The sequence below is a fragment of the Anomalospiza imberbis genome, chromosome 6 (genome assembly GCF_031753505.1).
Source record: "Anomalospiza imberbis isolate Cuckoo-Finch-1a 21T00152 chromosome 6, ASM3175350v1, whole genome shotgun sequence".
In the NCBI taxonomy this organism is placed as follows: Eukaryota; Metazoa; Chordata; class Aves; order Passeriformes; family Viduidae; genus Anomalospiza; species Anomalospiza imberbis.
The window spans coordinates 17,601,691-17,624,431 of NC_089686.1; the positions used below are offsets into that span (position 1 = coordinate 17,601,691).

Here is a 22,741-nt window from a genome sequence, read left to right on the forward strand (position 1 = left end):
GAAAAGCTGACAAAGCGTGACTGAGCATGGTCTGAACTCTCATCTGACAGGCCTAAGAACTACATCAAGAACACATGGTGGATCTCAACACTGCCATGCAACCATGAAACAATCTAAACCGCTTTTTTTACCAATACTAAATGCTGTATCAGGTCACCTCAGTTTGTACTAGTCTAGATGACATAAGAGATGGCTAAAAGAGCTCTTGTTGAGTCAATGTATTTAAGTGAAAGTCAATCTTACGCGCAACTTGAGCAATGGCATTTTCATCCAGGATCATCTCTGCGATTCCTTCTTGATCCATATCAATTTCATCCACATACACCATTTCTGTCAAAGCTCGTGTTTTCAGGTTCCAGGCAGCCTGAATAAGGATAAGTAAAAAGTAAAATACCTTCAAGACACTAAGTAAATAATCTATTCAGTAATTTTATTATTTCTTTATTATTCACTTCACAGCTTTACTAGGCTTGAATAAGGTATTGACTTCAAACAGCTGAGTATATCCATCTGTCTGATGGACATAAAAGGGGACTAAGTCCTTTGTTCAAAGCATCAAGTCTAAAACACTGTATAAATATACATCCCAGGCATTTCAGATTATGAGAGTATTGGAATCCATTTTAGTGACCTGAACTGACAAATTACTACATTGTATGTCTTGGAGGATAATCTGAGCAGGGTGGAAAGGCAAGCATAACTCCAGCCTATGTGACAAGCTTTGTATAGACTGTGAAGACACCAAATAAGTGGGGAGAAAAAAGAAAACAAGAAAAAATCAGTACCAGCCATATAGAAATACCAACAAAGTAAGTGCAGGTCCAACCACTCTGATAATTTGATATGCTTGATATGTACTTATAGAACTGGCATGATATAGGAAGTCACAAGACCAATCCTTGATCTTCCATCAGCTATTGAACAGATAAACATAAATTTTCCAGAGTAAAAATCACTGCCAAAATAATTAGATTTTCTTCCTTTCTAACACAGAGTACAGCAGTCTGGTGGAAAAGCATATTTAATATTGGCTAAGGAGACCTTTCAAAATAGAAACAGACTATCTGAATAGAAATAAAAGTCAAACATGGAAATGTTTGTTCCTTAAGTAAGAGGTATGACAAGATCTGAAACTCAGGCTTATTTAATAATTTAAGTCATCATTTAATGAGACACTTCTCATTCACACTGTCTTTTCCTCTAGATTTACCTTATACTTCTATGCTAATCTGTGTCAATCAAAAAGAAAGTGCATTTAAAGATGCTGAAATATTTAACTATTCTTTTAAAAAGTGATTTCTTCCAAGCAGAAGGACTTCAGTCAGCTGATTCAACCACAATTAGAAATTTTTGTTCAAGAAAGAAGAAAAGGGAATTCAGCAGGATGATCTGAATCTAGGCCAGACAGTCATAATCCATATCTGCTTTATTTTCTTTTAGTTTCTTCTTATGCAGTAGGATGACAGCCTTTAATTAATTTTGAGATTTCTGTTAGATGGTCAAGATCTTTAACAGTTTTTCATGATTCTATGAAGTATTTAGTTTGTTGAATTTTTAATACCTTGATGCTACTCTATTCTTTTCAAAGACATGTATATCTGCAGTCAACATAACCATGTCTATATGGGGAATATTCTCCAATCAGAACTCTTGCATAGCCAAGCACAGGCTAATTTCTTACTAGAAGTAATAAAATCTGCCCATAGTAATGATATTTTCCTGGAAATTGGAAGTAGTAACTCCTCTACATTAATTGCTAAAACTGAGGTCAGTTCTTTACATAGGCTTAAGTGTATTATTGTGCTTTTTCCACTAACTAACATGTGAAAATGTGTTTTTAAAATCAACATGTCCCTTTGCCATTACTGGGCAAATATCTGTCATAAAAATAGATTCCTTAAGCATCTCTTCCAGTGTAAAGCTCCTAGTCCAAGGCTTCACAGCCAACAAAAAATCCAAATATCACACAGTACTCCTTAATTAAACATCTGCTTGCAGATTACAGATTATCTGTTTTCTCTTTGTGAGACTGATGATTTTGTTTTGTGATAAGCACCATGTCTGGAGCTTATAAAGATAAGCTGCATTTTTATGAAACTGCATTTATATGGTAGGAAAAAGAAAGGGAAGGTCATTTCGGACAACCCACATATTCACAACATAAAATATTTAGCTTGCTTAACTCATAATCAGAACAAAATTTACAACACCTAATAGCAATTAAAGAGGTATAGAAATGTGAAGCAATATGTAAGCATACAGTATACAGCATGTAAGTCGAAACTCCAGAAAGAGAAGTGACAAAGTGTTTTTCACTCAGTTTATGAGAAGTTTGTAACTGAATCAAGTATTTTTTTCTTGTTCCTGAAAAGTCCAAAAACTAAATTAAAAATGTATACTTTGTTTTCTCTGAACATGGTAACATAATTTTCCAAGAGCTTCTATTCTCCAATAATCCTTTCTATTATAATCAATTTTATTCCATACACAATGAAAACCCCAGAACATAACTACATTGTGAAGGATAATAATAACTCAAGAATACATCCAGCAGTGTTTCAGTGAAACCATTCTCTATGTAAACAACTTGCATGAATTCATGGAGTGCAATTAAAGACCTGTAAAATATGTTATGGAGCTGTATTTAAAGATGCCATTTCACATTGCATTTACTCTCTTCTGACTGTGGGCTGGAGCCAAAAGATGCCATCACCTGCCCAATACTATTCTTGCCATTGCAATAATCAAGAGCTAATGTGGGCAGAGGGAAAATTAATTAATTACTCTCAGTCTTCCATCACTTATGCAAATCATCATCATGCACCTACAAGGCCTCTAGACTCTGCACAAGAAAGGCAGTGAGCCTGAGCTGCAAGAGCAGGAAGAGCACGGGTAAGACCCCACCATTACATGCATTAAATAAAACATGAAAGTGAGCCCTAAGAGCAAAAACATTGTTCTGTCTGTTAATACATGTTGTTTTCTTCCTAATCTCATCTGCAGATGAAGGTCATTCAGTTCAAGGTAGATTAAATTTAGCTTTTAGAAAGCACTGAACTGCTGAAAAAAGATATAGGAAAAATATGAGAAAAATAAAATTCTATCAAATATAAAAGCTGCCTGTTCAAAATATCAAAAATCTTCCCCTTATCAAAAGTAATGCCTTACCAATAACAACAACAACAACAACAACAAAAAAAAGCTATTGAGGACTTAACTATAAAACAAGTATTATTCAGTGTATCAGAAATTCTTCCCAATGATTGCATCTAATAATTGCATTTATGGAAAGAACTTTACCTGAAACACGGTGTATTCAGAATCAAGCTCCTGAAAAGAGAGAAAATAGAAACTAAGAAATGGAAATGCCAAACAATAAAAACAATAACACAAGTGTATTTATACTCTGTGATGACCTCATTTTGCACAAACATTTTCTCTCTGATACATATATCCAAATTTCCATTTTATTACATTATCTCAACTTACACACATTATGAAGCTAGTCAATGTTTTGCACAACAAAAGTAAATTTGCAGTATCTTTTTGATACCTTTGCTTTCTGGCTTCTGCTGAATCTAGCCAAATCTTAGATTAACATGCAAGCATTATGAAGCTGAAAAATGATAGATGAAAAGAAAATGGACTTGCAAGATGTATGCACATCTCCTAAAAATTAACCAGATTATCACATCATGGTCTTTAGAAAGCCTACTTAATAAAATCCCTTTTTACAGTTTTTTTAGCTGCTGCTGATGATCACAATGATACCACTCAAGACGACAAAAGAAAATTTCGTCACTTTTTCATGGTACTTTGGTGATGAAAATGACGTATTCACTGCATTTGGACAGTAAAATTGCAAGTGGAATAAACGTCAAATTAACAGCCTGTTGCACTACCCATAAAAACCAAAAGAAAAGCTACCAGATTAAGTTTACTGTAAGTGAAAAAGCTGGAACTTGCATCTACCTGAAAACTTCTGGTAAAATTGAGTAAATACTGACAGGAAAAAATGTAGGTTTGTCACCAGTTAATGTGTAATTATCATGTTTACATAATATTTAAACTACCCTTCACTTCCAGGGACTGGGGATGAGTTTTTCCTAATGTATTACTTCAGCTTTAGGCAAGGAAGGTTAGAGATTGATGTTACTTTCTCTAAATCACTATTAGTCTTTTGTAGAGTCAGATCATTTCTGCTCCTAGAGGTAGTGAAAAATTTCTTGCATATCTGGCATTGTGTAAATCTATCACAGTTAAACCAACTATATCGGACTGAACATACAATTTTCAAGTAATTCAGACTATAAAGGGACTTCTGAAGGTCTCCAGTCCAAAGCCTTCAAAGCAAGACCAGCTATGAGGTCAGCTGAGGTTGCTCATAGTCTTGTCCAATTGGATCTTGAAGACTTGCAAGGATGGTGGCTGCACAGTGCCACTGGGCAACCTGTACCACTGCTGACTATCCCTATAGAGAAATGTTTTTGTTCATACCAAGCCAAAGCCTCCTTCACCTCCCTGCATCATCACAAGTGGTCCCTGGCTCCATCTTCTTGATAACCTCCTTGTATGTATTAGAAGGCTGCTATTAGATCACACCAAAGTCTTCTCCCAGCTCAAGCACTGCCCTGCTGCTGGCTTGCTTTGCAGCCAAGACACAGAGCTGGCTTCTGTTCCACCAGGAGAATGGCCATGTCAAGATCATCCCTCTGTAGTGCAAGACATGGTCTACTTCTTCCAATTTGAATCTTTTTACTCAGCAAATTCTATGACAGCAGGGACCTGGAATAAAGGTAAAGAACATCTTCCTTCTGTAGTATGGAATTGGCCTTTAAAGGATTGTATTTGGAGCCAAAAAGTCATTCACTGGTGTTAGAATGCATAACACATCTTACACATTGAGTATTCTGTGGAACTAAACATTAATTCAGGAATTAATCTCAGTTTACTGTAATGTACCTGGGCCTGACTAAGGCACTGAAACTGGCTTTGCATTTTAGTTGCAAGATTAAATGATCTACTACAATTATTTTATGTATAGCAGTTGATTTCTTAAAAAAAGAAACTGTTCAGCTTTCTAAGCAATACAGGACATTGAGATATTTCAGCTTACATTTTGTTCACCCCATTGTGTCTGAGTATTACACATATGAAGATGGTTTTAAGAATGGTAGGTGGTCTTCCATACCATATGTGCTACAGTAACTAATGAGGACAAGTTAGGAATATTATGTCAACACTAATACAAAAACACCTTGATGTTACAGATGTGTATCTTTAGGCACTGTTCATTACCTCAAAAATAATTTAAAATCAGACAAATTTGCTTATGTAGGAGCACTTATATTACTATAAAATTCAGACATTACATCCCTTGTGATTTTGGCAAAAAAAGTAGAGTTGATCAATAATACTAAAACCATTGCACTCTCATAATTGTAGGTGAGAGTATGCATTGTTCATACATATTAATACACTGTTCAGTTTTTGACAAGAAATAACTTTAAATAACTCTCAAGCAGGTAACAGGACCCTCAGATTAAACAAAAATATGGAATAACAAAAATTACATTAGAATAGAACATACTTTAACATGGGTGGATCCAGCAGTTGCTACACATGCAAGTAATCCACAGGAACTAGATTTCAAATAAAGAGTTCTTTGAGAGGATTAACAAATAGCATTGCCCTGTAAGCTTGTCTCTCAAAACAAAAGCTCAAATTTATTATTCATTTACACATATAAAGCTCCCTTGAAAGTCAAAAGATTATAAAACCAATGAAGGAACTATTTAATCCAGATCCCTAAATCCACTGAGGGCACTTTAATATTAAAATGCAAAGTCAGTTTATTTGAATACCAAAAATACTTAGAAAAATTAAGTTTTTTGATGCTTGTAGCTTGGAAGAGGGAATATATTACATACCTTATATTATAATAAGGTTTCACTCTACAGTTAGTTTTAGGTGAGTACAATTTAATACATGCAAAATATTAAAATCATTATATTCTGAAAATGCTCTTCAAATGATTAAGAGCAGAAACACAGAAAAAAACCCCAAACCTTTACCCAGGAACAATGACTTCACTCTAAGTGTCACTATTTTCATGCATAAATTTACAGTCTCTTGCACCAGTAAGTGATTTCAGACAAAGATGCTTTTCCAAATCAAGTTCAATGCCCACAAACATAACCGTGATAACTTTATTATGACCTTAGAAAAACAAGTTTGCAAATTATAGCAGCTGGAAGTTCAACATGGGAAAAGAAAGGACGAATGAACAAAAGCAAATCCTCATAGAAGACCATTAATAAAGTTAAAGGAAGAACATCCACTATATGTCTATTAATTATATCAGGCAATTTTTTTTCTATTGTTAAACTAGAGCAGGCCTCATACTTGGGTTCTGTTTATTGCCATGAATCCTACATATGGAACACAAAGAGTAATCAGATTAGGTGACTAATCAGGATGATCAACAGAGACAGTCCTGGATTGTATTTTCTCTAGGTCATGCTATTACTATCAACACAGAAGACAAGGCCTGTTTGCTTACAATAGGAAATAATTAAACTGAAAACCAGTATTTCTATGACCTAATGCCAGTCACACAAAATGCAGTTTTTATTTATCCTGAGATAACACAGAAGTGAATCCCACTAATATCATTTATATTTCTAATTCTTAAATGAAGAAATGCACAGGATATTTTATAGAAAAAAAATCAATCGTCCACAAGATGTAGCTACTCTTCCCAGTAGCAGCTAATTATTCTTCTATCACAATGTTATTTTTTAAGAACTCTTCAGGAAAACTTCACTGATTTTAAAACATTTCAATTTTGTTGTTGTGTTCTTTAAGAATTCAAGATTTATAATGGCACAGTATTTGATACTGCTATGTAAGAAAATTTCTGATTCATGCCTAGTTAGCTAAAAGGTCAACAAAGTACTTTAAAAACCTCCTAGGGCTTACTGCATCTGGTGCAGAAAGAGAGTTCTGCACCAATTAAGATAGCCTTTAAATGTATGCACATGTGACTATTGACTGGATCATCAGTAAACTTAATTTTAAGATTTTTATATAATCTTTCGCCATGTTCTTAAATAACTTCTTGCCATTATATTTGTGATACAAACATATCCTGAATACTAAGCTATATGTACAGGGAGTGGTAAATCAAGACATAGGTCAAGATATACTAGTCAAGAAAATTCCTTATTAAATTTTTAAGTGTGGTGGCAAAAATGCAGCTACTTCTAAGGCTATTTTAAAAAGCTGGTTTCTGCAGCCCATAGCTCTAGGACAGAGCTGCAGATGCAATGGAGCAGGAGTGGTGCTATCACTTAGCAGACGAGCTGGGAAAAAAGTACAGGCTTTCACACATCTCTTTCAGGCATGAAAACACTCCCCAGTTGGGCAACGTTGGTCTCTTCCTTTACTTACCTGCTGATACATTACATGTTTTAGAAGGGAGAAGGCCAGTTGCCTGAGCACGAAGCTCTGACCTGTAAGACTTACTGTTTAACTCAACCTGGGCATGTCTTTAAAGGACACCAGCTCCTGTAGCTTAAATTATATCCTAATGCATGCTGTTCAAAGAAGTGAGTCCCTTAACAGTAACTCACTGTCAGAGGCTGCTGTTCCTACAAGATCCCTCTTTCCCTGGTTGCAGAGGTTGGGAAGTGCATGCTTAACAGAATATGGGACAAGAGGATAAGAACAGATGGCACAGTGATTAAAGCCACTGAGTATTCCTCGTGCTGCACAGCAGCTCACTTAATCCAAACTTTCTGCAAGTGTTGTCATTTGTCTGTCTGCTTTCCTGGTGCCCAACATGACATATCTTGGGTTTAAATCTGCTAGAATTGCTATGTGGTTTTTAAGCATTATAAACCACACTTACTGGGTTAGGTACCAAAAATGATGCATACTCCATTTTAGACAATTTGCCAGCTTATATTAAAATACTACTAATGTAATTGACACAGATGGAAAACAGAACCATTTTCTGGTAGGTGGCTGAAGATGACAGAATTAAAGTTCAATCAAAATATTTAGGAACTACTGATTTCATTAACATGCCATTTCAAAAGTAACAGAGATACCAGAAATCAAATTCAAACATGCTGAATTCCATTTATTTATTATTTCTCCACTTATTTTATTCTTTAAGAAAATCTCAGAATTGTTATTCCTTACATAAATACTTATCTAGAGTATACTTATAAAATCCACTTGGTGTCTGCAAACGTTATTTGAACATTGCTGTATGAAATCTTTTACAAAGACTGAAACATCTGCCATGCATTTTTACACATTATAGAGAAAGACTGATATTTCCCAATCACAAATAGATAGACTTGCAAATACTTTTAGCAGTCATTCATTCCTGCTTAAAATGAGCTCTTAATAAGGATTCCTCAAGAAGATTATACAAGGCAAGAACCAAACTAATCTTATTTCAAGTTTGCCTCTCTTCCATCTGAACTTTCTGGTGGGTTTGAAATGTGCTGCTGCTGAAGAGCACCTTTTTCACACAAAACTGTGGACAGGAACACAGTTCTGAACTGAACATACTGAAGTTATAAAGTCTGGTCATTTGCATGCAACTGTGGCCTGAGAGTTTTTCCAAAACATTGATGAAACTTGATCTTGATATTCAGAGACTTCACATAAGACTTCTAAGAGTTTATGATTTCATCTGGTATAGACAATGTTCACAACCCCATCCTCCACCACTTCTTAAAGGCAATTATCTTAAATGTTTTTCCTCTTTCATTCTTATAAAAGGCGAAGCTTATAGGCTGGTGTGAACATTTCAAAGATTAAATTAGGTGATCAATTGTTTGTCTCAACTTAGAATTTGGAAAAACTCTCATACTGCTGGTATATAAGGTCCTTGTTCTCTAAAGAGAATGTGTACCTTGTCTAAGAAAACAATTTAATTTATGTAGTTAAATGTTTCACCATGTGTGATCTATATTCGGAAGAAGGAAAACCAATTAGGATCTACATCAGAGAATCCCAGAATGTGAAGGATTTGAAATGGACCTTTAAGATCATCTAGTTCCACCCTGCCCTTGCCATTGACAGGGACACTTCCCACCAGACCAGGTTGCTCAAGGCCTTATCCAAGTACACCCTCTCACTGCTGTTCTGTTAATTTCCTCCTATGCATTTTTTCTCAGCCTCATACATCTTCTATTCCTTACTAGTGCCACTAGCCCAGCAGAAGTTTGGAGCTGACAGGTGCAACAATACCATTTTATACTTAAGCTTAAGCACAGAGTAGAAATGCAGTTGTACTTACATTCCCATGTTGATATCATAGATTGAAAAATGTTTTACTCATTAAAAAACTTTACAAATTAAGACCAATAGAAACATTTTGATCTTTACAACTTTTATTTACTGTTATTTGTGCTATTTCAAGAGTTTCTTTTACAAATCAAGTATTTTCCTTCCATATGCAAAAACCACATATATAAGACCCAATAATGTAAATACATAAAAATAATACAACACTAGCATGGAACTAACACTGAGTCCCATTTAGGGTTCAGGAATAATTTTCTTGGAATACTTTCTCCACTAAAAATGTCTCTGCTGATGGCTCCTTGGTGGTGCCTTACAGTATAGAACATTAAAAAAAAATTAAATATCTATCCTAAATCAGTTCAAACAATTACTGTGTTTTATATTTACACTATTGTGTGACCATGCAGCTTTCTTTAAAGACTTGTACTTTGTGATAAAAAGAACTGTATTCAGGATTCTTAAAACATCTGTCTATACAATGCTTTGAGACTTACAAATTTAGTGTAAAGTGTTTAAGATGAAGTCTGTTCAAGTACTGTTTTTAAAATATGGCATAAAAATGTTTACATGTTTGTAAACATTAATCCAGAAACAACTTTCCCAAATCCTTTGCTCTTACAGAAGGGTGGGAAAATACGTGGGTATTGAAAATCATGTCCTACATTTCCAGAGACTCTGCAGCTGGAAAAAGAGCAGAAAGAGGTATGCAAATGCCTCCTGTCCCAAGGCAGGGTTCCTAGGTGAGCTGAGCTAAAATGGATATCTCTTAACCTTATGTGATTTGGTCCATACAGCAGCTATGCTATCTAAACATCAGAAGAAAATCAACAGGAACATCCCTATCAGACCTGACTTTTCATCTCAGCTTTTCTCCCTTTAGCTCCGCAAAATCTTGGGTGCGTTAAAGTTCTCGTTGCGAAGAGCCTGGCCCCGCAGCCGCCACGGCAGCACGCCGGCAGTACCGGCAGCACGCCGGCAGTACCCGCAGCACCGCTCCCCCTCCCAGCTCCGGGGCCGGGCCGGGGCGGCTCCCCCGGGGCGTGTCTGAGGAGGAGCCGCAGCGCCGGCCCGCCGCCTCCGGGCCCGGGGGAGAGCGGCGAGCGCGGAGAGGAGAGGCGGCGCGGCCCGGCCTCCTGCGCCGGGAGCTCGGCGCGGCCCAGCGCTCGCTGCTTCGCTGCCGGGGTCGCACCCGGCCCCTCCGGCGGCTGCAGCAGGCACGGCGGGGTCCCGTGGTGCTGAGGCAGCCGGGACGCGGCCGCTGCCGCCCCTCGCCGCCGCCTCCCGCCTCGGCCCGGCCCCCGCTACCTGCTCGCCGGGCGGCCTCTCCAGCAGCTGCGAGCAGACATCCGCGCACTCCCGGAACTTCCTCCGCCTGAAGTAGCTCCAGGCCTGGAACAGCGGCTCCAGCCCCATCTCGCCGGCGGGAGCACCGCTGCAGCTCCGGCCGGGCCCCCGGCGCTCCCCGCCGCGTTGCTGCCGAGCGGGGCCGCGCCGGTGCTGCCGCGGAGCCGCCGGGCCCCGCCTCGGCCGGCCGGGGCGGAGCGCCGGGGCCGCGGGGGAGGTGGCTCTGGGCGGCCTCCGGGGCCCTGCCGGAGCCCTGCCGGAGCCGGCCAGCTGCCCCGCGGCCCGGGCACGGAGCTGCGGCCCCGCTCTTGGCCGAGCCCCTCCCTGCCGGCGCCTCTCGTGCGCTTATTACATTGGTGACTGAAAGCAGTTTGAGCTGTAATACTGGCATCAGTAGACTTCCAATAACCCCACTCTTCTTGACTGGTGTAATTTTCTGACCTGTTATCTAGAGGAGTTAGAATAAATGCCTAAACAAGAATAATACAGTCCATTGATCCATATTTGGGAAAAATGTCCTTTAGAGCCAAGGAGCCCTGGTTGAGAAAAGTACAGAGCTGTTAACAACACTTTTCAGTCTTGCAGACTCTATCAGTTCCTTTAGTTCATTAGTTTTTGCAGGGAAATCATCAGACAGATATTTAGAGATCTAAAAGTTAGAATACAATTGCTCCTAGGTTATGTGTACTATAAAATGATAATTGCAACCATCAACTGAAGTAAAAGAAAAAATGCCTAGGGATGCTTGGAGCTGTAACAGCATTTGTGGTGTGAATATCTTTGAGGGATGAACACTAATAATATTGCTAAAATCATATTGTTGCCATTTAAAGAGATCATTCTAGTTTTATTGCTTTTGTCTCACCTAAACTACCAATTTGTCCAAGATGCATGAAATTAATACCTAGGCTAGCAAGATCAATGTCAGGTACAAAGATGGAGAAGCAGAAGTGGCAGTCCTGGGACTATCACTTATTCAAATATGGGACTAAGTGGCTTGAACTGAAGTAGCACTTACAGACAGCTTTGCTTTGGTTGTCCTGTGAGCAGTGGACAAGACTACTGGGTTTGCATGGCAAGGTTTTGGGTGAGAGCCCATACGAGTGGCTCCTGTGACAAGCTGCTGGAAGCTTCACCTATGTCCAGCTGGCCAAGGCCAATGATGGTAGCACCTCTGGGATAACAATTTAAAAAGAGGAGAAAAAGCCTCCACAACTGCAGTTCAAGACAGGACTGAGAATATGTGAAACAACTATGAAGGCATCAAGGTCAGTAAAGAAGAAGGGGAAGCAGTGCTCCAGGCAGCAGAGCAGAGATCCTGCAGCCTGTGGTGAAGAGCATGGTGAGGCAGCAGTGCCCCTGCAGCCCATGGAGGACCAAGGGGAGCAGAGGATGCTTGAAGGAAGCAGGTGTCTGCTCAAAGGAAGCTGTGAGCCTGTGGAAAGGTCACAGTCTTCTGAAGTCACATGGGTAACTACTGCCATATAGCTTCTCAGCAAAAGGAAGGGGAAGATGGTTCTGCAGCAAGTTTTGTTTGTTACGCTGCTGGGAAGGGTATTCATTGCACTTAGTGATCAAGCTGACCTAATGTTGTCTTATGGTAGCAATTAGAACAAGATGCATCTTCAGCTTTTGTACAATGAGATCTTGCAGTGCTGCAAAATGACAGGAAAATAAATTTTCCTTCTTTCCAACCACCCCCTGCAAGGGGTTTTTGTTCTCTCTTTGGTTGCAGATAAGGATGTTTTTTTCAGTTTCTACATGGTATATGAAGCCAGAAAATTTTTCTCTGGTATTGGCACACAGGTCATCCTATGCATATCATCTCTGAAGTCTTTTCCACTGGTAATACTGCTTTTCACTTCCTGTTTGTGGAATATTCTGAGCTGTCTAATATGGGGATTCTCATTTATATTGATCACTGAAATCCCCAAATTTGAACTTTTAACCAGTATTTTCTCCAAATATTAATCTCTGTGGGTGGCCACATTCCACTTATCTAACTTACTAAAATCCTGGAACACAACACAGAGAGTCCCTGTGGCTGTCTTTGTGTGCTTTGTAGAGCCCTGTATTTCAGTCCCTCTCCAGTGTAACTGCATGGAAGCTAAACAGCCAGGAATTATATTCAGGTCCTTCTGGAACAGGCTGCTCCAGTGTGGGTCTCCCATGGGGTCACAAGTGAACCTGTTCCAGCATGGGCTTCTTTCTCCACGAGGCCACAGGTCCTGCAAGAAGCCTGCTCCAGCACAGGTTTGCCATGTGGCTGGAAGTGTTGTCTATCACAAGATAGCTTTGCAGTGGCTTATAGGAAATCAGTGGTTGTTTTTAGTACCATTAGTAGTGCTTAAATCTCAATGTTAAGGAATTTTCTTTGCATAGTTGTGTGTAGAGTGTGGAAAAATAATTATTTTGAATATACTTTGTTTCGTTCCCAGAGCTCAGGGCTAAGACACTGTAGTTTACTAGAGCTATCCACTTCTTTCACCCACCTCAAAATGAGGAAAATTAGTTTTGTGGGAAGTTCAACAAAATTAATTTGGGGAATTACACCTGAGATGTACCCGATTTGTAGAAGAACAAATTGTAATTTTTCTGTTTAACATTGACAGAAAAGAGAAAAATCAGAATTTGGTAATAGCAGCATCCTGGGAGACATTCTCTAGGTGGAAAAAAACATTTTGCCATGCGAAATGTTACAAGTAGTCTCTGATCATGTGATATTATGAAAGATGGAATTTGCCTGGCTTTAGTGCAATATAGGCTTGTCTGCATTTTTTTACCAAAAGTTTTGTAGTCTGGTGGTTAGTCCTTTCCATTACCTTAGATAAAAATGCTTAATTGATCATAATAGTCAAATGTTCTCCAACTGTAATGAATTCCTCCATGTTTATTGAGTCAGTGCTATACTGGGACAATGACAGGTATGTAACATAACTACACAAATTACCAGGGTTTGCTAAAGAAAAGTCATGTGCTTTTCTTGTATAACTGTGCACGTTCATTGTATTAGAGGTGACCTGACCTTAGCTGGGATGTTTTGAGTGACTATTGTCATCCTTTGTGCATGGACAGGAAATTTAGTGGTGCTGCTTTATTTACAGCTTGACTATTGTGATGGTATCACTGTCACATAAGTAATTTGAACCTTGGCTTCATTTATTTGAACCAAGAAGAAAAAATTCAGAAATCAGAAGTAAGGGTCAGTTCCTCTTCTGTCTATTATTTATTCTTAATTTGAAAACTAGTTGTCCCTGAGATAGGCTGCAATAAAAACTCTCATTATAGTTATTTATAGATAAAATATCAGGGAGTTGTATTGAACAGAATTAATTATTATTTGTCTTTATTCAGAAAACACATGGGTTTGTATAATTGCTTTTAAAAAAACATAGGTTTTGTGACAACTGTAACTGTGTACTGGATTTTAGTAATGTTTCAATTAACTGTTCAATATCTTGTCACAATTAAATGTTGGTTAGAGATATAAATCTGCTTCACATTTTCACCTTTTATTTGAATTGGTTTTTTTCCTTTTTGCTGAGAAGGACACTTTAAACTGATACTGAATATTGGCTCTAAATGGATAGATGTCTTTAATGTTTTTCATCTTTCTACACTCCTCCCGAATAAATGATTGAGATGCCTAAAATGCTTTGCATTTTCCAGATGTTATTATAACTTTTCTTTGCCAGTCTCTTTAATATTTAAACTCTGAGTTTAAATGTATCTCATGTATCATGAGATACATGAATTAGCTTCTTATAAAGTATGTACAGGAGAGTAGGACAGAACCCATCAACATTTAATATACCTGTCATTTTAAAAACATAGATGCTATGGGTTGACTTTGTCTCCCATGACAGTAAGTCTCCCATGGGAGTCTTCTGTGCACCAATCAATCATACTTACTTCTTGAATAAGGAATGCTAATACTGAGCCTTATCTCTCCTCATGAATGCACATTCTTACAATAAAACCAGAAATAGAGCCTAAAAATAGATCCTAAAATTCTGTTGATATCTTAAAATTTCCTAGCCAGCTCTGAGGAGAAATGTCCTACATCCCTTAGTAGCTAACTCATTTAGATGCAGGCTACTGCTTCTGTCAGTTACTCATCTCTCTTGAAATAGAAGATTACAGAAGAAAGATGTAGTTTGCAGCTCAATACAATTAACAAGGGCTTGAAAACGAATATTGAAGCTGTGACACATCTACCTGCAGATTGCCTCAGCTGGAAATGTCTTGCTCACCTTTGAGCAAGAATTGGCATATTGAAAGTTGACATGCAAAAAAGATTCTTTCTGCTGAATCTGAAACCTTTGGTATCAGGAGAATTAAGAACAATAGAGCATAGAGCAGGGTTTTTTTTTTTTTTTTTTTTCTCTTTGAAGGAACCCAAACAGGATTACAGATCAGAACATGCCCAGGGAAGGCACACAGATGTTGCAGAAGGGTACAAAGAGGAATCTTCCTCTATATGTGTTATTTTCAGCCAGGACTCTGACATCTGAAGCTGAGTTCACATATTTGCTTGTAGAACCCATTTCTTGCTGACTGCAAAAAAAAATTAGGAGATGTCATGCAAATGAAATTGCATTAAGAGTAGAGTTTTTTCTGATGCATGGATTCACTGTTCAGGAAAGTAATTTGTAGTAACAGCTTCAGGTTTCATTCTGTGACCAGCCAAGACAACAATATGCATCAATAGCAATTATTGCAATCATAAATAAGAATTCTGCTGTTTCTTTCTTACCATACATGATATCCTAGTCATGGTTACCATGGTCTAGCTGGAAAGGGACCATCCAGCAGTTGATAACAGAATTGAGGCAGCAATAATGTTCAGGTCCTATAGAACAACGTTCCTTCACAGAACTTTATGTCTGTCCTCTGTTATTTATGCATTGACCCAACCCAGTCTTTGTAATCACACTCACATCTCCTTCAGGACGAATGGAATGCTTTTCAAGTGAGATTATTAACTTTCTTTTTATCTGTAGTGCTTCATATGAGGCACTATTTCTTGTTTGATGCACATGCTCTGTAAGCTGTGCTGAATATAGATTGGTGTTCATAACACTAGAAAAATCAATGCAGCTATAAAAACCCAAACAATGGCCTATGAAAAAGGCTGGCATGTTATTTCCATTGAAAGAGAGGTTGCAAAAAATTGCAAAGGCTGACTGGATGTTGAGCTTAAAAATACTTGGATTTTACTATTTTTCTTCCATTTCAAGTTTAGAGCAGTTAGACTAACACACTTATTTGCAGTCAATCCTAAATATCATAGTAGGAAACCTGGTAATAATACTAAGTTAGCAGTCATACCTGGAAATCTTGATATAAATAGTTTTGGCCACACATATCTGTATATATAAATGCAGTGGGGAGAGAAAACAGATCTCCTGTTGCTCAGCCTACTGTATTAATTAAAAAGCCATTCCAGCTTCATCATTTGTTATATACCTGTTAGCTCCCCCACAAAAAAAAAAAAATTATGTAGGTGCCCTACAAATCTACTTTCTTCCTTTTAGGAGTCTTAGTCTGTTTTATTATTACTTCAACATTTTTAGAACAAAGATGTGGGGAAAAGATCTATTTTCAAGATGAGTGGACTTTTATGAAGAGTGGCTGTTTTATAAAGCTTTTATATAGGCTTGTGCACAATGGGTTACGCTAGAAAATTATATCATGTAGCAATTTATGGCCCCTGTTTTCTTTTACAATTGTAAACACTTGAAAATAACTGTTTCCTGTCCTAAAATTAGGTTTACTTTACTTCAGTTGGCAGACTGACTGAAGTGCAGTGTGACTCTATTCCATCCTTAACTGATCTGTTCCAGAGCTTAGTTAAATCTCATAGTATGAAGTCATAAAATGAAATTAATTAATTCAAGGTCTGCATTCCACTGCTTAATAGTATTATGTTACTTTTTTAAGTTTCTTTCCATTATGAGTGTTAATACTGCTCCTTTATTTAATGTTTAAATATTTTTTTTTCTTCAGTTCTTCTGAAAATTTGTATCATTGCTGGTAAATTATGTTGTATTTGACAAACCTACAGTATTGTATGTTGATGCTATGTAGATGCTATATATACTTACCGTTAAGATCTTTCATGATTCCTTTTGACTGCTAATCTTTTTGAGACCTTTTGCAAAGTCAGCACTGTGCACTGTATTTTGAAAACCCTGTCAACTACTGTGTAAAAGGAGGTCAGCTTGACCTCACAATTTTAACCTAATAATTATCTTCAGCTATCTGAAATTTTGATTAATTCCCCAAACAGTATTAACAACATGTTTTGGGGTTGTAAAGAAAGGATTTTAAAACAGGTATAAAAGTTATGACTGTGTGCAAAGGTGCTGCTTCACATTGGTTTTGATGATATCATAAAATGGAGCCTAAGATAGCTGTCACGTAAGTAGAATTTAAAGTAAATTGCATTCTATATTTAGTCATTAGTCAACAATTGAAATTGATTTAAAGAGTTCAGAATCAGACTTTTATCATAAGTCTATTGATAGAAAATGACTTGGGATATACCATTCCTTTATGTGCTGCATTTAAACCTTGTGCTGCATGTAAACCTTTTAACTTTGTTGAGGTTGTCCTGTTATGTCAAATGTTGGTCTGGATACAAGTTCTTCTAATCACCTAGATGAATAATTTTAGTACACATATAATTTAACCTAAAATGTGCACTGAAGAAAGCTGTTTAGATCCAAGCTGTGTGTACATTGATTAGATCCATGGTGTGTAAACACAATGTCATTTCTGAAAGAAACTGAGTGCTCCACTGAGGGGCATCAGAATGCACCTTGGTGTCAATTTGGCAGTCAGAAACACAGTAGTTTTTCCATTATCTGCAGACTAAAAAGAAGCTTCAGCTGATGTTGTTTACTGATGATGCATCACTTCCAAATGTCCAGAAATTATTGCTTTCTATACTAATTGTGGATTAATTTAATTTCAATGTTTTTATCTTATTCATCCCTATGCCAGACCTAAGTTGGGAAACCATTACCTGATGACATTTCTAAATCAATTTTCTGTGAATAAATGTTTTATGGCCTTGGTTGCTGTCTGTATTGTGACATGTTTGTTGTATTTTCAATAGGTTGCCTGTTTCTTCCAGTGCCTAGCATGAATGTGTACCAAATTAATACAATTCCTATAATTATCAAGGTGTAATTTAACTTGCAGAAAGAGAAAAAAAATATGTCTGTAATATTTAATGTTATATACATAATTATTATATTTTAATGTCAACTATTATATCGAGTTCATCAATTAGTAACAAAGAAAATATGGATTTGTAGCTACCAAGCTTATAATAGAACTTGCTTTTAAAATGGTTACAGAATTGGATGATGCTTCGACATAGCACATGATTTTAAAAAGCAGTTGCATGTTTCTCTTCAAAGCATGTCACCTATACCATTTTGAAATTGTCAGAATTTTTGGAAGTACAGTATAATATACTCATGGCTTATTGCTCTTTAGCTCATCATTTTCCAACACCTTGTTATAAAGAATCCTCCATATGTGACCATACCCTGTACATGCGTCTGTCCTGTATTTCCCAGACCCTTCTGTGTTCAGATGAGATGTGAAGAAATTAGTAACTTTTTCTGTGCCATTTTCTTATCCTAAATTCATTCCTTTGCTTTTTGATGATGCAGTAGACCTACTGATTATGTCAAGCCTTCTTGTTTCTAATGTTACTCTTACAAAAAAATCTCTGTTGTTAACTTAATAAAATATCTTAGTTCTTTAAAAATTTTATTAATTTACATATAGTATGTTGCTGATATGGTATAAAATACCTCATTGAACTTTCATTTTCGGAAGGAGAATTAACTCACCTAGTGTTTGAGTTTGCAATGCTGTCTTTTTTCCTAAACTTCTTATTTTTATCCAATGTAAACAGGCCTTTGTGATCCTGCATGTTTGCCTCATTGCCGTTAAATGGTAGCAGGTAATTCTTATTACTATCTCTTAAGCAGGTTTTTTGATTTTGCAAAATATTATTTTCAGATATTATGTTCTCGTAATAGACTGGGACCTTTTAATCCTGAAGAATGTTGAAATTAATGTTGTCGCTGTTGTTCATCACTTTCATATTATATAATTACTACTTGAACCAGCTACTCTGTATTACTTAGGATTTAACAGAGAATAATCCCTTATCTTGTGTGCTTTGGAATTAGCTATTCCTAGAGCATTTGTTTAAGAAATCACTTCTCTAAGCCTTGTTGCATTTAGCAGAACATGAGATATGTTGTAAATATATTTGCAATATGCTAAGAAGTATGTTTTCTTATAGGTATGCACTGTGAGACATAAAAATGCCATTTATGGGATTTCATTTAAGGAGGTGATGTACCTGTGTCACTGTATACTAATGAAACCTAATTTGTAGTGATATATATGTAGGAATATATAGAACATAATAGGAAAGATATAAACCCCACCACAGGCAGCTAAGGCAAAACAGCCAAACTCTTGTGAAATACCTTACTGGAAGAACATAAAATGTCTTCTTTATCTAAAAGGTAATTTGTTTCCCACCACAGCCATAGTGGCAATAAGGCATACCTGACCCTGCCATTGGCTCAGCCGTCAGACCATGGTGTTGCTAACACCAAGGTCGTGGGCTTAAACCCTGTATGGGCCATCCATATGAGAGCTGGACTCGATGACCCTTGTGGGTCCCTTCCAACGCAGAATATTCTGTGCGATCTGTGAAATTTCCTTTCCCTGTGAACACCGCCCAGCCCCGTGTGTTCGGCCAGCCGGGATCAGCACCTTGGACAGCGCCATGCCCGTCCCGCCAGGCTCGGCCGCGCGTCCCGGCTGCGCCGAGCGAGCGGGGGATGCTCCCTGCTCCAGAACCGCTCCCTGCTCCACAACAGCTCCTTGCTCCAGAACAGCTCCTTGCTCCAGAACAGCTTCCTGCTTCAGAACGGCTTCCTGCTCCACAACAGCTCCCTGCTCCAGAACCGCTCACTGCTCCAGAACCGCTCCCTGCTCCTGAACATCTCCCTACTCCACAACGGCTCCTGCTCCAGAACAGCTCCCTGCTTCAGAACCGCTCACTGCTCCAGAACCGCTCCTGCTCCTGAACAGCTCCCTGCTCCACAACGGCTCCTGCTCCAGAACAGCTCCCTGCTTCAGAACAGCTCCCTGCTCCACAACAGCTCCCTGCTCCAGAACAGCTCCCTGCTTCAGAACAGCTCCCTGCTCCAGAACCGCTCCTGCTCCAGAACAGCTCCCTGCTTCAGAACAGCTCCTGCTCCTGAACAGCTCCCTGCTCCAGAACAGCTCCTGCTCCTGAACAGCTTCTGCTCCAGAACAGCTTCCTGCTTCAGAACCGCTCCCTGCTCCACAACAGCTCCCTGCTCCAGAACAGCTCCCTGCTTCGGAACAGCTCCTGCTCTTGAACAGCCCCCTGCTCCAGAACGGCTCCTGCTCCAGAACAGCTCCCTGCTCCACAACAGCTCCATGCTCCAGAACAGCTCCCTGCTCCAGAACGGCTCCTGCTCCTGAACAGCTTCTGCTCCAGAACCGCTCCCTGCTCCAGAACAGCTCCCTGCTCCACAACGGCTCCTGCTCCAGAACAGCTCTCTGCTCCACACCGGCTCCTGCTCCAGAACAGCTCCCTGCTCCAGAACAGCTTCTGCTCCAGAACCGCTCCCTGCTCCAGAACCGCACCCCGCTCCACAACAGCTCCCTGCTTCAGAACAGCTCCTGCTTCAGAACAGCTCCCTGCTCCAGAACCGCTCCTGCTCCAGAACAGCTCCTGCTCCTGAACCGCTCCCTGCTCCAGAACAGCTCCTTGCTCCAGAATAGCTCATAAAGGTCTGGCCGTGCTCAGTTTCTGCATCTATCAAGAAAGAGAAACGCAGATACTGGTGTCTGGGTTCTGGGGTAAATGTGCAACGTATACAAGAATGCCACACTGAGGGAGGGATACTGTGGGGCCTTGTGGCTGCCCGCTATGAGTGAGTGATATGGGTGGAGACATCCAGGGGCTAAGGGAATTATATGTGTCCGAGTGAGAACCCTAGACAGAGCAAGGAGAGAGGAAGAGGTTGTTACACTATGCTGCTTCCTATTCCTGTCAAGAATAGATGCCAAGTGTGCAGAATTCCACTTGCACCCCTTGTGCATCAGCATAAGGTTAATAAACTATTACAATGAATAGTTTTGCTCTTGTAATTTTCTCTCAGGCATTGCCCCATTTTAGAGGTGTTAGTAAATTCCTGAAAATTTGAAAGAAAATGTTGACTGTTTGTGTGGTGCATGTGATGTGCAGCTGTTGCCCTCCTCACACTGCACGTATGCAGTTTTTCTGAGTACAGATGTGGGTTCTTCTGTTCATTACACAAAATATGATCTGCAACTTCCAGTTAGAGACAATATTGTTACATATTAAATTTTCTTCCTGATTGCTGGGGTTTTTTCCTCTCTTCAGTTTTAGTTTTGGAACAGGTAACTGAAAACAGCCTATTTACTCTCTTGTTCTAATTACTGCACATTAGTATTGATCTCAGGATATTCAGAATTTCACTTTAACTAATAATCTAAGAAAAATATGTATTTATAGAGTAGAAGAAAGTAAAGACCATACCTATAATTATGGGTTTTGTACATTCATGTTTAAATATATGTTATATAGGCAGTAAATAGAAAATTAGTATATTCTTAATTTATACCATAAAAATACTCCCACTTTCAAATGAGCTTTTGCAACATCAGAAGTAAAATATATATCAGATGCCTATGTCTGCTGATAATCAATCCAATTTCCAGAATGAGATTAGGCATCATTAGAGACTTTTTCTCTAAGCACCTTTCCCATGGGATAGCAACACAGAACAGCCATGCAGAGTTAACATCTGATTAGAAAGAATAATTTTGCAGTTCTAAGACAAGCTAGTTGGGGATTGTCCAGTCCATTTCTCTGGCTGCTTACCCCTCCTGAAACTTCCAGAGAAACTATAGCACCCCAAGTTCCAAGGTGCTCCAGCTGTTTGGGAAGCAAATTGAAGGAGAAAAAACTGCTTATGATTTTCCGAGTAAGATTTGCTTTAGTTAATATATCTTTTTGTCCTGATTAGGGATTAAACTCCTTCTCTTTAATTCATAAAGTCATATGTTTTGCGGAAGGGTAAGTTTCCTTGGGTGTAAGTTTCAGGCTACATGAATTTCTCCGCAGATTTCTCTTCCATGCTATGTTGTTTTCATTAAATGTGTGGGACTGAAAGCTGTGTCTGAGCCTGGCGTCACAAACACTGTCATTGTAAGACCTTGAGAAAAATATTGAAAAATATTGTCTCTCAGTGTTTTACACTGTTAATATAAAGTTAATTGACTGGAATGCTTAAATGTATGCATTTAAAAATATTTTTTTTCTAAAACAATGAGATGACTAATAAAATATTAAGTTTATGCAAGAAAGATTTAAGAGAAAAAACTCCCTCTAATTAAAATGAAAATATAGTAGCACAGAAAAATGTCTCTAGTACAAACTAACTAGTTAAGAGTAAATATTTTGTGGGAGAGCAGTCAATATGAACAATAATATAGTAAAAGAGCAAAAGAAGATAAAGAAATGTAGATTTAAAAATAAATCCTAATAAACTAAATACCCTTGGAAAGCCGAACCTGTGCTGAAAGTAATAGGGAAAAGATTTGGTTTATTTTAAATTGTCAAACCAGACAGTTACCCAGGAGCTTTTAGAACAATCCAACTCTACAGCACAAAGCTGTTCGCATGATCATGTACTGTACATTTATTTAGCCAGCGCGGTACTCTATAGAGTGACAGAGCTGGGGGAGAGCACGTTTTCCTGACCAAAACTCTGGACGTGGCGAGGGGGTTCCCCGGCGCTGCTGCCTCATGCAGCGCGGAGAAGTCGCTTCCACGTCGGTGAGGTCGGAAAGTGATGACTGCCATGTAAAACGCTGCGAGAACTGAGGCTGAAAAGTTGTGTATGAGGAAATTCGGGCTTGAAAGGGAAGTAACTTTTGTGTGGTGCATGACTCAGGCAGTGGGCTG

General features: G+C 38.6%; 1 protein-coding gene across 3 annotated transcripts in view; it reads right to left on the bottom strand.

The window, feature by feature from the left end:
- Positions 1–10,820, bottom strand: part of TTC8 (tetratricopeptide repeat domain 8) — a 41,732-nt gene extending 30,912 nt beyond the window's left edge. For 2 of the 3 annotated variants that reach the window (XM_068192647.1, XM_068192645.1), the window contains exons 1-3: positions 10,633–10,820; positions 3,301–3,330; positions 244–364 (exon numbers count right to left, since the gene is read on the bottom strand). In XM_068192647.1, the coding sequence (XP_068048748.1) occupies positions 244–364; positions 3,301–3,330; positions 10,633–10,740 (259 nt within the window). In that variant the 5' untranslated portion in view covers positions 10,741–10,820. Of the gene's footprint in view, positions 1–243; positions 395–3,300; positions 3,331–10,632 lie in introns of all 3 variants that reach the window. The other variant, XM_068192646.1, reaches the window with a different exon arrangement.
- Between the last annotated feature and the right edge of the window lie 11,921 nt (positions 10,821–22,741).